General features: G+C 50.5%; 1 protein-coding gene across 5 annotated transcripts in view; it reads right to left on the bottom strand.

The window, feature by feature from the left end:
- The window catches only part of SLC28A1 (solute carrier family 28 member 1), a 52803-nt gene extending 38771 nt beyond the window's left edge, over positions 1-14032 (bottom strand). For 4 of the 5 annotated variants that reach the window (XM_086711649.1, XM_086711652.1, XM_086711651.1 and 1 more), the window contains exons 1-6: positions 13714-14032; positions 13276-13391; positions 12349-12460; positions 11384-11472; positions 10107-10198; positions 6246-6429 (exon numbers count right to left, since the gene is read on the bottom strand). In XM_086711649.1, the coding sequence (XP_086567775.1) occupies positions 6246-6429; positions 10107-10198; positions 11384-11472; positions 12349-12444 (461 nt within the window). In that variant the 5' untranslated portion in view covers positions 12445-12460; positions 13276-13391; positions 13714-14032. Of the gene's footprint in view, positions 1-6245; positions 6430-10106; positions 10199-11383; positions 11473-12348; positions 12461-13275; positions 13392-13668 lie in introns of all 5 variants that reach the window. The other variant, XM_086711650.1, reaches the window with a different exon arrangement.
- Positions 14033-16382: the final 2350 nt, after the last annotated feature.

The following is a 16382-nucleotide window of genomic DNA, read 5'->3' as shown; positions in this document are numbered from 1 at the left end:
TTTATGATTTCCCGTTGTTAGTTAATTTCCCATGTACTGTGAGGCATGGATTATTATGTCATTATTTTGTTTTTCCTCTTCTTCCTTCCGCCTATGAATATACCATGGTTTTAGCATAATTTGTCAGTATGATTATGTCTCCTTTGAATTGCCTTAGCACCCTTGTCATGAGTCAATTGGCCATATACATGTGGATCTATTTCTGGACTGTCTATTCTATTCCTATTTGGTCTCTCTTGTCTGTTTTGATTCAGATACCATATTGTCTTGATTACTGTAGCTTTACAGTAAGTCTTAAAGACACATAGTAGAAATTCATCAAACTTATTCGTCTTTTTTACAGTTGGTTTGGCTATTCTAGGTTCTTTGCATTTCTATATGAATTTTTAAATCACCTTACCAATTTCTACCCCAAAAGCCCATGATAATTTTGATTGGGATATTAATAAGAATTTATAGATTAATTTGAGAAGAACTGATATGCTGACAATACTGAGTCTTTTCATCCATGAACCTGGTATATTGCCCCATTCTTTAAGTTTTCTTTAATTTCTCTCAGCAGTGTTTTGTAGGTTTCAATGTACAAGTCTGCACATCTTTTTCAGATTTTTCCTTAAGTAATTTACGTTTCATGCTATTCTAAACGGCATTTATAATTTAATTCATTATTGTTTATTGTTGGCCCCTCAAAATACGATTTTTTTTGTATGTTGATCTTGTATCCTGCAACCTTGTTAAACTGACCTGTTAGTTCTATTAGCTTTTTTGCTAGATTCCATAGGATTTTCCGTGTAAACGATGTTGTCTGTGAACAAAGACAGATTTACTTCTTCTTTTTCAATCTGTATGTCTTTCATTTCTTTTTCTTACCTTATCACACAGGCTAGAACCTCTAGTACAATGTTGAATAAAAGTGCCAAGAAGGAACATTCTTATATTCTTGATCTCGGTGGAAAATCGTTCAGTCTTTCCCAGTTAAGTATGATGCCAGCTATAGATTTTTGTTATTTTGTTAATCCTACTTTGCTCAGAATTCATATCAGGAATGGACGCTGAATTATGTCAAATGCTTTCTCTGAATCTATTGGCATGATCATATGTTTATTTTCTTTTTAATCTATTAATGTGACCTATGATAATTTTTTAGTGTTAACCCAACCTTGGATTCCTGGGATAAACCCCATTCATTCATGTATTATTCCTTTTATATTTTGTCACACTTGGTTTTACAAAATTTTGTTAATAATTTTTTACCTCTTTATTCATGAGGGATACTGGCCTGTGCATTTACTGCAATTATTGGTTTGGGAGGAAGGTTTCATCTACCATCTTGCTATTTATTTTCTATTTGTGCCATCTGTTCTTTGTCCCCTTTTCCAATTTTTCTACCTCCTTGCAGATTGACTATTTTAAAATGAGTCTCTTTTACCTCTCTCACTCTCTTTTTTACCTTGTTAGCTATAACTCCTTGTCATGTTATTTTAGTGGTTGCTTTAGCATTATAGGATATCTTTAACTTATCACAATCTACCCTTAAGTCATATTACGCTACTTCACGTGCAGTATAAAAACTGCCCAGGGGCGCCTGGGTGGCGCAGTCGGTTAAGCATCCGACTTCAGCCAGGTCACGATCTCGCGGTCCGTGAGTTCAAGCCCCGCGTCAGGCTCTGGGCTGATGGCTCAGAGCCTGGAGCCTGTTTCCGATTCTGTGTCTCCCTCTCTCTCTGCCCCTCCCCCGTTCATGCTCTGTCTCTCTCTGTCCCAAAAAATAAATAAATGTTGAAAAAAAAAATTAAAAACTGCCCAGCAATAGAATTTCACTTCTTCCCTCCTAGCCCTTGTGCTATTGGTGTTTACTTCTACATATCATATAAACTCCACAATACATTATTCTTATTCTTGGTTTATAAGTTGACTACCTTTGAAAGAGATTTAAATAATAATAAAAATAGCCATTATTTTTACCTATGTAGTTGCCATTTCAATGCTCTTCACTCTTTTGCGTCAATCTAGATTTCCCTCTGATATCGTTTTCCTTCTTTTTGAAGAATTTCCTTTAGCATTTCCTGTAGTGCAGGTCTACTTTTTTATGTCTGAAAACTTCTCTCAGCTTTTACATATATAAAAAAAGTCCTATTTCTCCGTTTTTGAATGGTGTTTCACTGGTAAATGATTCTAGATTGACACACATTTGTCATTTGACTGTTTCATTGCTTTTTCATTTGTATTGCTTTCGAGAAGGAATCTGCTGCCATCCACATCTTTGCACATATTTTCTTCTCTAGCTGTTTTTAGAATTTCTTCTTTTATCACCAGTTTTAAGCAATTTGAGAAAAATTTTTTCATGTTTATTTACTTTTGAGAGAGAGAGAAAAAGAGACAGAGCATGAGCAGGGAAGGGGCAGAGAGAGAGAGGGAGACACAGAATCTGAAGCAGGTTCCAGGCTCTGAGCTGTCAGCACAGAGCCTGACGTGGGGCTCGATCTCACGGACCGCAAGATCATGACCTGAGCCGAAGTCGGACGTTAAGCAATTTGATTATGATTTCTTGTTTCATGCACTGAAGATTTGTGCAGCTTCTTGGATCTAAGGGCTTATAATGTTTATCAGATTGGGAATTTTTTGGACATGATTTCTCCGAGTATTTTTTTTCTTCCCTCTTTCTCCTCTGGAGACTTCAATTACATGTTTCCACTTAATGTGGTGCCATGGTTTACTGACATTGTGTTTGACTCTTTCAAGTTTTGTTTTTAAGATTTGTTAGAGAGCCTGAGCAGGGTTTATTCTATGGTTAATTTTTCTGTACTACTGTTCCAAGATCTTTAGTACTGTAAACAATGCCCCGTGAAATTATGAAGTTTCCACTCTGACTGTTGAAAATAAACACTATTTCTGGCCCTGTGTGGTTTCCAGGCATCCTTCCTCTAATCCTTGTGGATGGGTCTTTCCCAGGCCTTGGATAGTTTTCTCATATGCATTCACTGACCGGAACTCAAAGAAATTCTCAGGGAAGACCCTCTGTAGATTTCTGGAGCTTTCTCTCTGTGCCATTGTCTTCACTGGTATTCTGCATTACCAACTCTGACCACCTTCGCTTCCCTGGATTCCCAGCTCTGTATCCTCAACCCAGAACATACGCTAGCCCACCTTCATTTCCTTTCCCTGCACTGTGGCCTGGAAACTCTCTCTGTGCAGTAAGGTGTGGGCTTACTCATAGGGCTCATCTCCTCTGTTCCCTGTTTCTCCAGGATCACTGTCTTCTGGTGCCTGATGTTGAGTTTCTTAAGAGCTATTGTTTCATATATACCTGTCCCAGTTTTTCAGTTGTTTCAAGTGGAAGGATAAACATGGTCTCTGGTATTCCATCTTGACTGGAAGCCAATATCAAATACATGTATTTTTTAAGTTGAAACAAAATTCACATATCACACAATTTGCCCATTTAAAGTACACAGTTTAATGGCCCTCAGTATATTCACAGAGTTGTATGACCATTATAACCATCAACTTTAGAATATTTTCGTCATCCCAGAGAATAACCTGGCACCTCTAGCCATCACCCCCCAATCTTTCCATCCATCCCCCCAACCTTAGTCAAGGTTTAGATTTGTCACTTTGGACATTTCATGTAAATGGAATCCTATGATACGTTGTCCTTTGTGACTGGTTTCTTTCACTTAGTATAATATTTTCAAGCTTCATCATTATTGTAGTATGTAGCTTTCCTTTCTGTGCCAAATAATAATCCATTATATGGATATACATATTTGACTTACCCACTTATCTGTTGATGGACATTTGGGTTGTTTCCACCTTTTGGCTATTATAAACAATGTTACGGGCTGCCTGGGTGGCTCAGTCGGTTGAGCATCCAACTCCAGATTTTGGCTCAGGTCATGATCCCAGGGTCATGGGATTGAGCCCCAATGTCAGGCTCCATGCCTACGATTCTCTCTCTCTCCCCACCCCCCCCCTCCCCTGCTTGCGCTCTCTCTTCCTCTCGCCTCCAAAATAAAATTAAAATAAAAATAGATAAATAAATAATGTTGCCATGAACATTTGTGTACAAGTTTTTGTACAGACATATGTTTTCATTTCTCTTAGGTATATACCTAGGAGTGGAATTGCTGTGGATGCCAACTCCAGTTCCCACATGATAACTGAATGTATAGTATTTTGAGGAACTAATTAATTTCTAACGCAGCAACAGTATTTTACATTTCTATCAGCAGTGGATGAGGGTTCCAAGGCTTCAACATCTGGACCAACACTTGTTATTATCTGTCTTTTTTGTTATCATCCCAGTAAATGTGAAGTGATATCTCATTGCGGTTTTTATTTGCATTTTTATGACGGCTAATGATGTGGAGCATGTTTTCATGTATTTACTGGCTATTTGTATATCTTTGGAGAAATCTCCATTCAAGTCTTTTTCCCAGCCTTCAATTGGGTTATTTGCCTTTTTATCGTTGGGTTGTAATTCTAGATACACATCCCTTATCAGATACATAATTTGCAAATATTTTCCTCTGTACTGTGGGTTGTCTTTTTACTTCCTTGATGGTGTCCTTTGAATCCAAGTTTTTACTTTTCATGAAGTCTAATTAATCTAATTAATTATTGATTAATAAGAATGTGTATTTTAAAATATTTATTTATTTACTTACTTATTTATTTTTAAGTAATCTCTATACCCAACATGGGGCTTGAACTCACAACCCCAAGTAGCATGCTCTACTGACTGAGCCAGCCAGGTACCCCTAAAGGAAATTTTATATCAAAACTTCAAAAGGAAAACCAGTATCAATGATTTGTCACAAATAGATGATTGTAAAAATAAATCCTCTTATAAATCTATTTATAAATTTAATTATTAAAAAGGATAAATTTTTGGGGCGCCTGGGTGGCGCAGTCGGTTAAGCGTCCGACTTCAGCCAGGTCACGATCTCGCGGTCCGTGAGTTCGAGCCCCGCGTCGGGCTCTGGGCTGATGGCTCAGAGCCTGGAGCCTGTTTCCGATTCTGTGTCTCCCTCTCTCTCTGCCCCTCCCCCGTTCATGCTCTGTCTCTCTCTGTCCCAAAAATAAATAAACGTTGAAAAAAAAAAAATTAAAAAAAAAAAGGATAAATTTTTTATTTTATTTTTTTAAGATTTATTTATTTTTGACAGAGAGACTATAACACGGGGAGGGGCAGAGGATCTGAAGCAGGCTCTGTGCTGACAGCAGAGAGCCCAATGAAGGGCTCAAACTCACAAAGCGTGAGATCATGACCTGAGCCCAACTTGGACACTCAACCAACTGAGCCACCCAGGTACCCCAATGATACATTTTAAAAATTTTACTCACATTTTATTTAATTTATTCATCTTTAAATTTTATTTAATTTATTTAAAGTGATACTATTATAAAGAATAATGATTATTTATTACTATATATTTATTGATAAATAAAATGAAAAAATGTGTTCATCCATAGGCTGGCTCAAATCATTAGTCTGTGGTACCTCCATAGCTTAGTCACTGGAGATCTTTGAATACCAGTTTCTTTATCAACAAAACGGAGTCCTGATATAGACTGGGGGGTCTTCAGATTTTTTTTAAGCCATAGAAACATTTTTTTCCAGCTTCCCCCACCCCCCAAACCTTAGTTTATAAAACAGGTGAAATAGGGTTTCCTGGTTGAAATGGGCATTTGGGGAGGGAGGTCTGATATTACCATCTCCAATTTCTCTCTCCTGCCCTACGGCACCTCCCAGGTCTCCAGAACCCTAAGGAACCCAGTTTGAAAATGAGGAGATCCCAAACTGTCCGGGAACATGGCTGGCTACAGGAGAACCCTCTGGGGGCTGCCCAAATTCACTGCCACCCGGCCCCCAATCCTGCCTGCTGAGTCTGACCCCAGGCATGGCCCCAGCAGCTGTCTCACACATGCCCCAAAGCATCTGATAGAGGCCCTGCCTCTCTGGATGGGCTGGAATCCCTGAATTTAGGAAACTGTCGAGTCCTGTTCTCAGTTCTGTCACTGGACAGAGAACCAGGCGGAAATGGCAAACCATCACAGAGAGGGCTGCGGCCGTTGAAGCCACCCAGCCACACCTGCCCGGGCCCCCCCCCCCCCCGGTGGAATGTCCCCCATTGCCCAGGAACTGTCTGGGGCAGATCAGGACTGAGGCCCTGATCACCCAGGCCTGGTGCCGAGCCGGAGCTGACTCAGAGGCGTCAGCCGGCGGCCATGAGCTCACTCACCTCTCAAACCAGACGTTCAGGCGGCAATGCCCCAGAGGCTTGAAACACCTCAGCAGTTTGGGCCCCAGCAGCCTCTTCAGCAGGCTGTGGGCCAGGAAGGCGAGGACCACACCGGTGAGGACGAACAGTGCCAGGGCCCTCTGGAAATCCAGGAGGCCGGCGACCAGCAGGAAGGCAGCGAACGCTGGGTGGGAGTGAAACAGAGAGAGGTCACTGACGACGACGAGGGCCTGCCGCCGTGCCCTCCAGCTCCACCTTGCGCCACCCAGGGCACAGAGGGCAGGGGAGTCGCCCCACCTCTCTGAGTTAGGTTAGGGTTAGGGTTAGGGTGGGCGCGAGACAACGTGCGTCTCTGAGCACCTGCGGAGGGCCTGCTGCGTCCCAGACTACACTCCGTTCCATGGCGGGCAGAGGTGGGCACATCAGTCACTCCAGGAAGGAGTTTGCTCGTGTGTCCAGCATCCTGCTCTGAAAATACGGGCCATTTTCTTCCTAGACTCGCCTTTTCCCTGCCTGCTCCTCGCCTCTTGTGCAGTTAAGCCAGTGTGTGCTCTGCCTCAAGATAAGGGATGTGATCGTGGAGAGCAGAGGGGGAGAGTCTCTCCCCGGCTCATGAATTTCAGAAGCCGGGGCCCTCGAAGAATGGAAAGGACTTAGAGATTTTCCACCGGGTAAAACATGCGAGCTGCAACCTCATGCCTAAGTGTAGGTCCTACGCTGGCCACCCTGCCGCCAGACTGGTTAGAAGACACTGGCTGGAAGACAGACGTTTCGGGGACGGACTAGCTGGAGGACGCTGGCGGACCCAGGGGGAAGGGATCCGGCCTGGGGACAGAGGAGCCCTGCCCCCGGGGGAGGCCGCAAGATTCCAAAGAGGGGGCACCCGGGCAGTGTGTGGGCAGGCAGATCAGAGAAAGCTTCTGAGGTTCTGCACCCCAAGGCAGGTGCCAAGGCCGCGGGAGTCATCTCTGAGTAGCCCGGAAGCAGAGAGGGGAGAGGAGTCCAGGAGAGGCCACCGATGGAGACTGGAGACGGGGACGTCTCCATGGCTACCTGCAAGGACGGAGAACCTGGGAGCAGTTGCAGGAGTGGCAGGTCCGTCCACACCTGAGGACAGACAAGCCCCACTGGGGCCTCCCGGGGAAAAGGCGGAAGGGCTGTTTCACACTGACAGAAGGTAGGTTCATATTGCTCGGTTGGGATGTTGAAATTGGAGCAGAGTTCTGAGAAATGAAGCTACCTTGCTCTCACACAGACGATCGTGGGCTGGGCCTCCGACCTGCACGGGTGTCACTGAGAGGCACGCAGGCGTGGCCCTGCAGGGGTGCCAGGGACGCGTGCATAGGGCCGCGGGAGGCCGAGGCAGGGGCCAGGGGCGCGCACTCGGCCCTTCCTGGGCCTCCCAGGGCTACAGCTCGTAACCACCGACAGCTGGGTCTGCGCTGATCCCATTTAGAGACGGGGCACCCGAGGATTCACACCGGGAGGAAACTGGGCTAAAATTCCTGCCCAGGTCTGTCTGTCTTGGGGTCTGTGATTCGGGGGACTGGCACACTGTGCAGGACAGGAGGCAGTGTAGACGAGTCCCCCAGACAGGGCATGGAGAAACGTGTCTTAGGAGTTGTTTGTATTCTTCTAAGATCTGTTCACCCCTCTGGTGACAGGACTTGTCTGTTCCTTTTGGGCACGTCCCCACTCTAAGCCCATGTTTTCCAGTGGAGTCTGGGCTACATTAGCAGTGGGAGACCAGAACGGGCACAGGACCCCCGCCAGGCCAGGCACCTCTGGCGACTTGGCCGGAAATGTGGGCAAGAGGCACACCATTCTTCCGAGACTGGGAACACCAAGGCCCTCCATGGCGGCCAGCGGCCAGGGCTGTCTGGGCACCTATGGAGAAAGCCCACCTAACATGGGGACACCATAGCTGTGGCCCAGGCCCAGAGCGCTGAGAACGTGGGCTTCCTTTCTCTACCGTACCTACTCTCAGAAGGTGCGTGAAGGGCCCCACTGAAGACATGATACAATAATATTATCAAAGAGCCGGAGGAAATCAAAACCATGCAAACATGGAGGAAATGGAGAGTGGCCATTGTAAAGGATAACTGACCGACTGACAGCCACCACAAAGGCAGAGACAGGATGAGATAAGTGATTTTCATCATCTCCTAGGAGGAGTTCAATCATTTCTACAAACGAAACCAATGTGGGTCTGAGTGAGTGTGGAAGCGAGGGGAACGGAGAAGGCCCAGGCTCAGATCCAGCCAAAGGAAGACTTCACTGTCTCAGACATCTCTAGAAGGAAGCTGCAGGGACCATGAGCCAGCCCATCTCAGCCTACAGCCCTGCTTTCGCTTTCGAACATGAAGACCGGGGCCATTGCCGTCATGGTTCTCGGTGTCCTCTCCCGCCTGGCCCCCTGGATGGGGGGGGGGGGGGGGCTTCTGCAGCTACACCCCACTCCATGTCCCACCTGCAGGAGGACCTGCGGTGACCCTCCTTCCCTGGGCTTAGGGGTCCCCCCCTGCACCTGCCATCTGTCCCCATGTCCTTCCCCTCCTCTACCACCTCCCCACCCCACTCACAAACACAGTCCAAGTGTCTCCTGTCACAAACACACCCCTTCCTCGACACTGTCACACCCTCCCTGTTAATATTCCCACCTGTCCTCATAAAAAATCCTTCCAAAGAGCTGTCTACACTTGCTGTCTACACTGCCTCTCCTCCCATCCATTCCAATCCAGCTTTTCACCCGTGCCCTAAGTTACTAGTGACTTCCTTGGCTCTAAATCCCCCGGGACGCTGCTCAGTCCCTGTTCCGCTGCTCCCCTTACCACAGAGAGGCTGCTGTTCACCTCTCCCTCCTCCTTGAACTGGTGCTCCCTCGTCTCCGCCCCTCCCCCCCATCTCCATGCCCCCTCGGGCTCTCTCTGCCCCTTCCTCTGCCAGCTCCCTTAGTGTGGCTGGTCCCAGGATGCTGTCACTGACCTACTTCTCGATTTATTCTCCAGGCGTCCCTGGAGAGGCCCCTGCCCTTCTCGATGGCCTGACAGACGTACCTCCAGCATCCCGTCCCAGACAACTGGCCATCCCTCTCCCCTCCAAGCCTTCCTCCTCCCGCGCTCCCTAGCCACGGAGGCACCATCATGCACCCCGTTGCCTGAACAGAGCCCCAAGGCACCCCAGATTCCAGGGTGTCCTTCGTCCTGCACACTCGGTCGGCTCCCAAGTTTGGTTGGTGATGCTTCCCGAGGGTCACTCTAAGCCGCTCCTGTCCGTCCCCTACACTTCGCCTTCTCACACATATACTGCCACCCTGCCTGCCTCTTCCAGGCTCCCACAGTGCGAATCTGGCCTCGAGGCTTGCCTGTTAATTCCTTCAATGGCTCTCTCTGGCTTTGAGGGCAAAATTCAAGTCCCTGAGCTGCCTGCCCACACCATGCCGGGTTTCACCTTTGCTCCCGTGGTTCCTACCTAGAAGTGCCTTCTCACTCCGTCCTGTCCTTCGGATCCAGCTGGCTACCTCCTGCTCGACCTGGGAGGCCTGAATGTCACCTCCTCCCGGAAGTCCTCCCTGATCACTTCCATCCCTCCTTGGTGTTCCCAGATGGCTCACTGCCTTACGTGAAAATATCGTTCCCCTCTCCCTTACTGATCAGAGACTGCTTTGAGAAGAAGATCTGGTCTGACTTTATTCTGATGTCCCAGCTTCCTCCATGGAGCTGGCTCTGAGATGACTGTTGGATTATTGGATAAGTGAATGCCCTGGGACATGGATGGCCGGGGCTGAGGTGGCTGAAACCCGGGTGGTGGTAGCTGGGGTGGGAACGGCGGTCTCCCAGTGGGGCTGGGCCCCAGGCTCACCAGTACAGAGCAGGCCCGTGCAGATCCATCGAAACAGCTGTGTGTGCTCCCGGCAGAAGCGTCTGGCCCTCAGAGCAGGCTGCAGGCTCCTCCTGGGGAGAGTGCCAGTGGGGTCCGCGAGTCAACTCCCACCATCAACAGCTCCAGGTAGAAGCTACTCGGGTACCCCCCCCGCCCCAGGGCACTGGCCTCGGCATCACAGGACTAGGGCAACCCCAGCCCAGAACAAACTAAGGGTCGGCTCAGGCCACCCCGCCTTCCAGCATCACCACTGCCCTTGAGTCCATTCTGCCCTTGGGCTTGGGAAGGACTTAACTGAGATGATGAGTAAGAACCCAACCAAATGCAGAAATGCACGAACCATGATGGCTGCCTCCCTCCCCTGTCCCAGTGTCCCCCCTGTCTGTGGGGCCGGATGGAGAGCTCCTAGCTCTGCCTTGTTCCCCGGGGACCCGGAGACTTATCCTCCAAGTCAGCAGCTCCCCCTGCAAGAGAGCCTGTACACAGCCCACCCCCTGCCCGGCGGTCACCACCTGCCCCCCACCTTCCCGCTGGTGCCAATGCCATTCTTGCCTGGTCTTTTGGTCGCTTGTCTATCCCTGGAGAAAAGGCTGGCACTTGGCCTCTGGGGACCCACAGGCCACACTTGTAGGAGCTTCTGTTTCAAGGAATGCCTCTGCCCCTCTCTGGCCCCAACACCTGCCCCCCTAAGGGAGGCTCTTCCCCAATCTCCCATCCAGAGAGACAGATGGACTCCCTCCCCTCCACCACCCCTCCTCTCCTTGCCATCCTCGGCTCAGGATCTGGCCAGCGGGGACCCCCAGTGAGCCTGGGCATCAGCTCTGGGTCACCAGCCTCCCCGTGGGAAACAAGGGGACTGGACCGCTCTAGGGGTTTTCAAACTAAGCCTCGAGGATCCCTGAGGTGCCCCCAGGGACTGACTGGGGTAGAAGGCAGATGGGGAGGTGGAGAGGGGGGGTCAGGCTGGTTCAGGACCCCCTCCATCCAGCTTTAGTCAGAACAGGCCCCCTGTACACATTGGGGCTCCTGATGCGGTTGCCTTCTGGCTGCTTCAGAGCAGGCTGGCCGCCCCTGGCCCGGCTCACCCCGAGGCAGAGGCCAGCAGAGCTCCCTTGTCGGCTAACGCGTTTGTTCCTTTCTTCGACCAAGGTTCCGGGAGCCCCTTCTCTGTTGTCAGGGGCCCAGCTTCCCTGTCCCTGCTCCCCACGGTGGCCTCCTCCCCGGGCCAACGCACGTCCCTCCTGGAGAGCACCTACCGTCCTGACAGGGGCTCCGGGCTGGCCTCGGTCCAGATGTCCCCACCCTCCGCACGGCTTGAGTCGTTGCCAGGGGTCCGGCCTTCCTCCTAGAGCGACCAGAGAGTGACCAGAGGGTGCCTGCGGCCCCAAGTGAGAGCGGAGGGAGACCCTGGCTGCCGCCAGTGTGCCCACGGGCATCTCGGGAGTGGGCTGGGGTGGGAGGGCGGGGCTTTTGCCCAGGAAATAATTAGAGGGCGACTTAGTTAAGTTCCGCAAACCACACACCGAGCACCCACAGTGTGCTGGACTCAGTGCTGGATACGCCCTGCCCTCGGGGTCCTCCTGGCCTGCATTGGGAAGGGAAGGGAAGCCTCAGCTGTGGCTGGTTGGAGAAGGCCCAGGCGGGACCACCTTGTCGCATTTGCCCTCCGTTGGTCTATGCAGTCGTGTTTGGGTGGGCAGGGGGTTATTCTTGCAGATCACAGAGTGAAAGGCGCACCCTGGGGCTGTGCAGTGTGGTGAAGGGGCAGGGGCTTTGTCGGGGGAGGCTGGGCGGGAAAAGGGGGTCACATTAGGCTCCAGAGTTCTGGGTGGAGGGCCTCTCCTTGAGCCGTTCCAGAGCAAGGACAAGAACGCCAGCCCCTTGAAGGCTGAGACCTCACCAGAGATCCAGCCCTCCCCTCCTCCAGTCATGTGGTTCCTCCTTCTTATTTTTTAAGTCGCAGCTCAAACGTCACTTCCGGGTTGAGCCTTTTTTCCCTGACCCCTCAGACTAGTGCGGGCTATGCCGGCACATCACAGGTGTGCACAGCAAACGGTTGCTGAGCCAAATAAAGGGGCTGCTCTGTGTCGAGGAGGCCAACACGTTTAGGAGGGGGGGGTCCCTAATTTTTCAAGCAAAGAGGTAGAGGGGGTGAAGGAAGGAGGCGAACAAAGGGCCCTCCCACCAGGGGGCCAAAATGAGGATGGGGAAGGGGACAGACCAGACTTTCCAAGAGCTCGGCCCCCATGTTCTCCAGACCATTGGCCACAGGTGTGAGAGAGATGAACTCTCTTCCTTTCGGGCTGTTGCCCTCCATGTGCCGGACCCTGCGGCTGAAAGACAAAATCAGGGCCCACAGCTGAAAGCAGAGGCGGCACAGGACCCAGGAGAGGTGCCTGGAGAAGGGGGGAGGATGGGAGAGGGCCGGAAGGGGGGAGCCTGGCCCAGCTTTTCCCATCCCGGAGCTCAACCCTCCTTGAACTCGGCTGCCTCAGAGCAAGGCGCCCCTTCCTGCACTCACCAGTGCTCGGCCTGGTAAGTCTGCGAGGCCCAGGCAGGCACAGGGCAAATTCTGTCCGCCTCGCAGGGAAGGCAAGGCAGGAACTACGTACCACACGTGTAGATACCTGGTCCCGGAGTTTTCCTGAAAAGAGGCCCTAGCTTTTGTCACTCCTACAGCAAATGAAAGCCAGTGCCGTTGACTGATATCTTCGTGGCATTATACTCTCCCACCTCCAAAAGATGGGAAACTAATCTCCTGAAGACTCTTCTAGTCCCTGGATCCACCTGGACCTAAAACCAGTCCTGCCACTGGAGTTTTCAATTCTAAGAGCCAATATAGTCCTTTTTTTTTTTTCTTTCTTTTGCTGAAGTCCATAGGCCTAAGTCCTCTGAATAAGAACCCCATCCCTCCCCACTCCTGTTTCCTGTTTCTTCCCCCGTGGAGCGCCCTAGGGGGGTGCTTTCCAAACCCCGGCCTGATTAAGCTCACGCGTTCAGAGGCACATACACACGTGTGCACACATGAGCGAGGAGACAGGTGGAAACACACACACAGGGGAGGAGGCCGGGAACGCCCGTTACCTGTGCACACACATCCACAGACACGCGGCTGCACGGAGAGAGGCAGGACCCCCTTCCTACTCACATATTTGTGGTCAACAAGTCGCTCTCGAGGGTGGGCAGAGGCACGTATTTCCACAGGGACAAAATGAATTCGACCCGCTTGCCCTTTGGCCAGTCTTCTCCTTTCAGTGCAAATTCCTGGGCAGAGTCCAAGTTGGGATAGGTTGGGCCTCCCACCCAGCTGTGTCCGGCACCCTTGCCAGAGGGCCACGGCCGGGACAGGGACCCCAGCCCCTCTCAGGGAAGAAGGCTCCTGCCTTCTAACTTAATCGGCCTTCCTTGTCTAAGATGCCCTTCTCTCTACTCTCCCCTGCTCCTAGATGAGCCCACCCCTTCCAGGAAGCCTGCCTTTAGTATTCTCACCCCCTCCCCGTCCCCTCCTGTGCCTTCCCTTTCCATCTGCCATCAAGGTTACCCAGTCTCTAGGATCCTGCACATTAGCTTTCGATTTGCATCTTACCGGTCTTCTTCCCTCACGGAATCAGGAGTTATTACAGCAACGTCTCTTCCCGAGTTCGAAGGTTAAGGAAACCAGTACAGCTGTCACACGTGGCCAAGGTGTTTCACGCCTGAGCCTCAGTAGTCAGGACAACAGAGCAAAACCGCAGTTTGTCCCTTTGTTGCTGCTTCTTCTTCTTCTTTTTAACATATAAGTAATTTACCTTTTATTTTTTTCTTTTGTCAAGTTTTTATTTAAATTCCGGTCAGTTTCTTCTTTTTTTTAACCCACACCTGAGCATCGGTGTGCAGAGTCAAGGGACAAACACTTTCGTGTTTCAGTCCTCCAACTAAACATTAAACTACTCTGACAGGGTGGACAACATCTCTTTAATAATTAATAATGTGCACTCCGGACAGGACCCCATATGAAGCATAAACATTTCCTGGTAACACAGGCTGTGGGGTTACCTACACACGCTGGTTGTTCTGGAAGTTTGGAGAGGATGATGGATAGAGGGTGTGGGGCTTCCCTTCTCTTTAAAATCATTTTTTTTTTGTCTGTCAGAATACCAAAGCATTACACATGCTTCATGAAACATTTAAACATTATACAAATAGAACACAGCGAGTTAAAAACCCCTCTAAGCTGAGCCCCCCGGAGACAACCACCACTGACTTTGTGGAATTGTTCTCCAGACTTTGGCTTTTTTTTAAATGTTTATTCATTTTTGAGTTGCGGGGGGGGGGGGGGTGGTGGTGCAGAGAGAGAGGGAGACCCAGAATCCAAAGCAGGCTCCAGGCTCTGAGCCGTCGGCACAGAACCCGACACGGGCCTCGAACCCACAGACCGCGAGATGGTGACCTGAGCCGAAGTTGGACTTTCAACCGACCGAGGCACGCAGGTGCCCCAAGACCTTGCCTTTACGTGATTCCTTTTACAAAGGGGCTCACCCTACACCCGCTCTGCTTTTGCAATTTGGGGCAGAGATCCACACCCTGCCTCACTCACGCCATCGGGGACCCCTGTGCTGCCTTGACTGTAAACTCAATGTCCACGGTGTCACCTGTTTTATCCTGAAAGGACCCCCGCCTCCGTGTGCGGCCCCTACAGGGATGGGCTTGGAGCCACCCTGGCAGAGGACCCGTCAGGCCCCAGTGAGGCCTCCTCCACCTCCCCTCCCTCTCCCCCCTCCCCCTCCCCGCTGCCTGCCCCTTCCCCTTCCCTCCTCCCGTCTCCCCTCCTCCCTCAGTTTCTCCTGGAGCCCAGAGGGAGGCCAGGGGGCATAACACATCCAGTGGCAGCCAGGCGTGTTTCAAAACATTCACTGTGTTCACCTTAAACCCTTGACGGCCTTGTGGGCCCTGATCTAAACCACGGGTTTAATAGGCTGTGTGCCACTGAACCCTGAGCTAGCGCCTAAAGGTCTGAATTTAGTTCTGACTCTGAAAGTTAACTTGTTTCCTTCAAGTTAACCGGGTGGGGGTGGGGGTAACAGTGCCTACCTCGTAAATAAATATCTATGGGGATTAAAGGCGCTAACGCAGGTAAGGCGTTCGGCAGACAGCCGGGCACCATCGGGCTGGCAGGCGTTACCGCTGTCACGAGTTCCAACTCAGGGATGTCTTCATACTGCTCTCCTCCTCCAGGCCGGGAAAGCCTGTGTTCCTCCCCTGCTCCTCCCCTCGGAGTGACCCCGGATCCCCTCAAGTGCTCCTGCACCCCAGGAGCCAAATGCTCTTTTAGGTGGAGTTTGGTTGAGAGCCACAGGCTGGTGGTTGGGAGGCTGGGTGGGTGAGGACGAGCCCCCCCAGGGAAAGGCCCGGAGCTGGGGGACCTCGGGGGTCCTGGCTGTGTGAGCTCAGTTGTCACCCGAGACTCTGTGGCCCGTTTCCTGAGGAGATGGTCTCTGAGGCCTGTCCCACCCACGTGGGGAGCAGGGGGAGGCCCAAGACTGAGCAGGGGGTTTGGGAGGGGCGTGCTGGGCCCAGAGCGGAGGCAAGGACCACATCAATCTCTATCTTATGTCTATATGTCTGTGTCTATATCTATATCTATATAACTATCTGCATCTATAACTATATCTATATCTATAACTATATATCTATGTCTATAAATATATCTATATCTACAACTATATCTATATCTATAACTGTATCTCTATCTATGTCTCTAACTATATCTATATCTATATCTATATCTATATCTATATCTATATCTATATCTATATCTATCTATATCATTTCCCTTCCCTTCAAAACAAAATAGCACCTAGAAGGATTTCTATGCGGAGGCTACCCCTCCCCTCCTACCTATCCCCGTCCCGTTCCTCAGGGGAACCACGCACCTGTTTCTGGCTTCAGGTCTCTGGGGCCACTTCCGGTCTCAGGGGAGTTCTTGGCCGGAGGGAAGAGAATCCCTTCTCCCTGCTGGGCTCTGATGGAAGAAAGAAGACGCTTGTACAGGTGGTGAGCGAACCACTGGGCGCTGCCAGCGGCAGGAATTATCAGAAAGGGTGTTCAACCATCTCTTTATTTTCCTCCCACAATTTTGCCCACACACATTCTCAGCTCTTCGCCGACGAGGCTCTTCCGTGGCGTGGATTCCCGTGTCCGAGCAGCAGACGGAAAGCGAGGCTCTCGCTGTCAGATTCCACAAACAGGAGCCTCGTTCTTCAATCCTAAACCTGC

This window comes from Puma concolor, chromosome B3 (assembly GCF_028749965.1).
Source record: "Puma concolor isolate L17-30 chromosome B3, mPumCon1.1.hap2, whole genome shotgun sequence".
In the NCBI taxonomy this organism is placed as follows: Eukaryota; Metazoa; Chordata; class Mammalia; order Carnivora; family Felidae; genus Puma; species Puma concolor.
The sequence above is the reverse complement of the archived record's forward strand: the minus strand, read 5'-3'. Positions and strand labels throughout refer to the sequence as shown.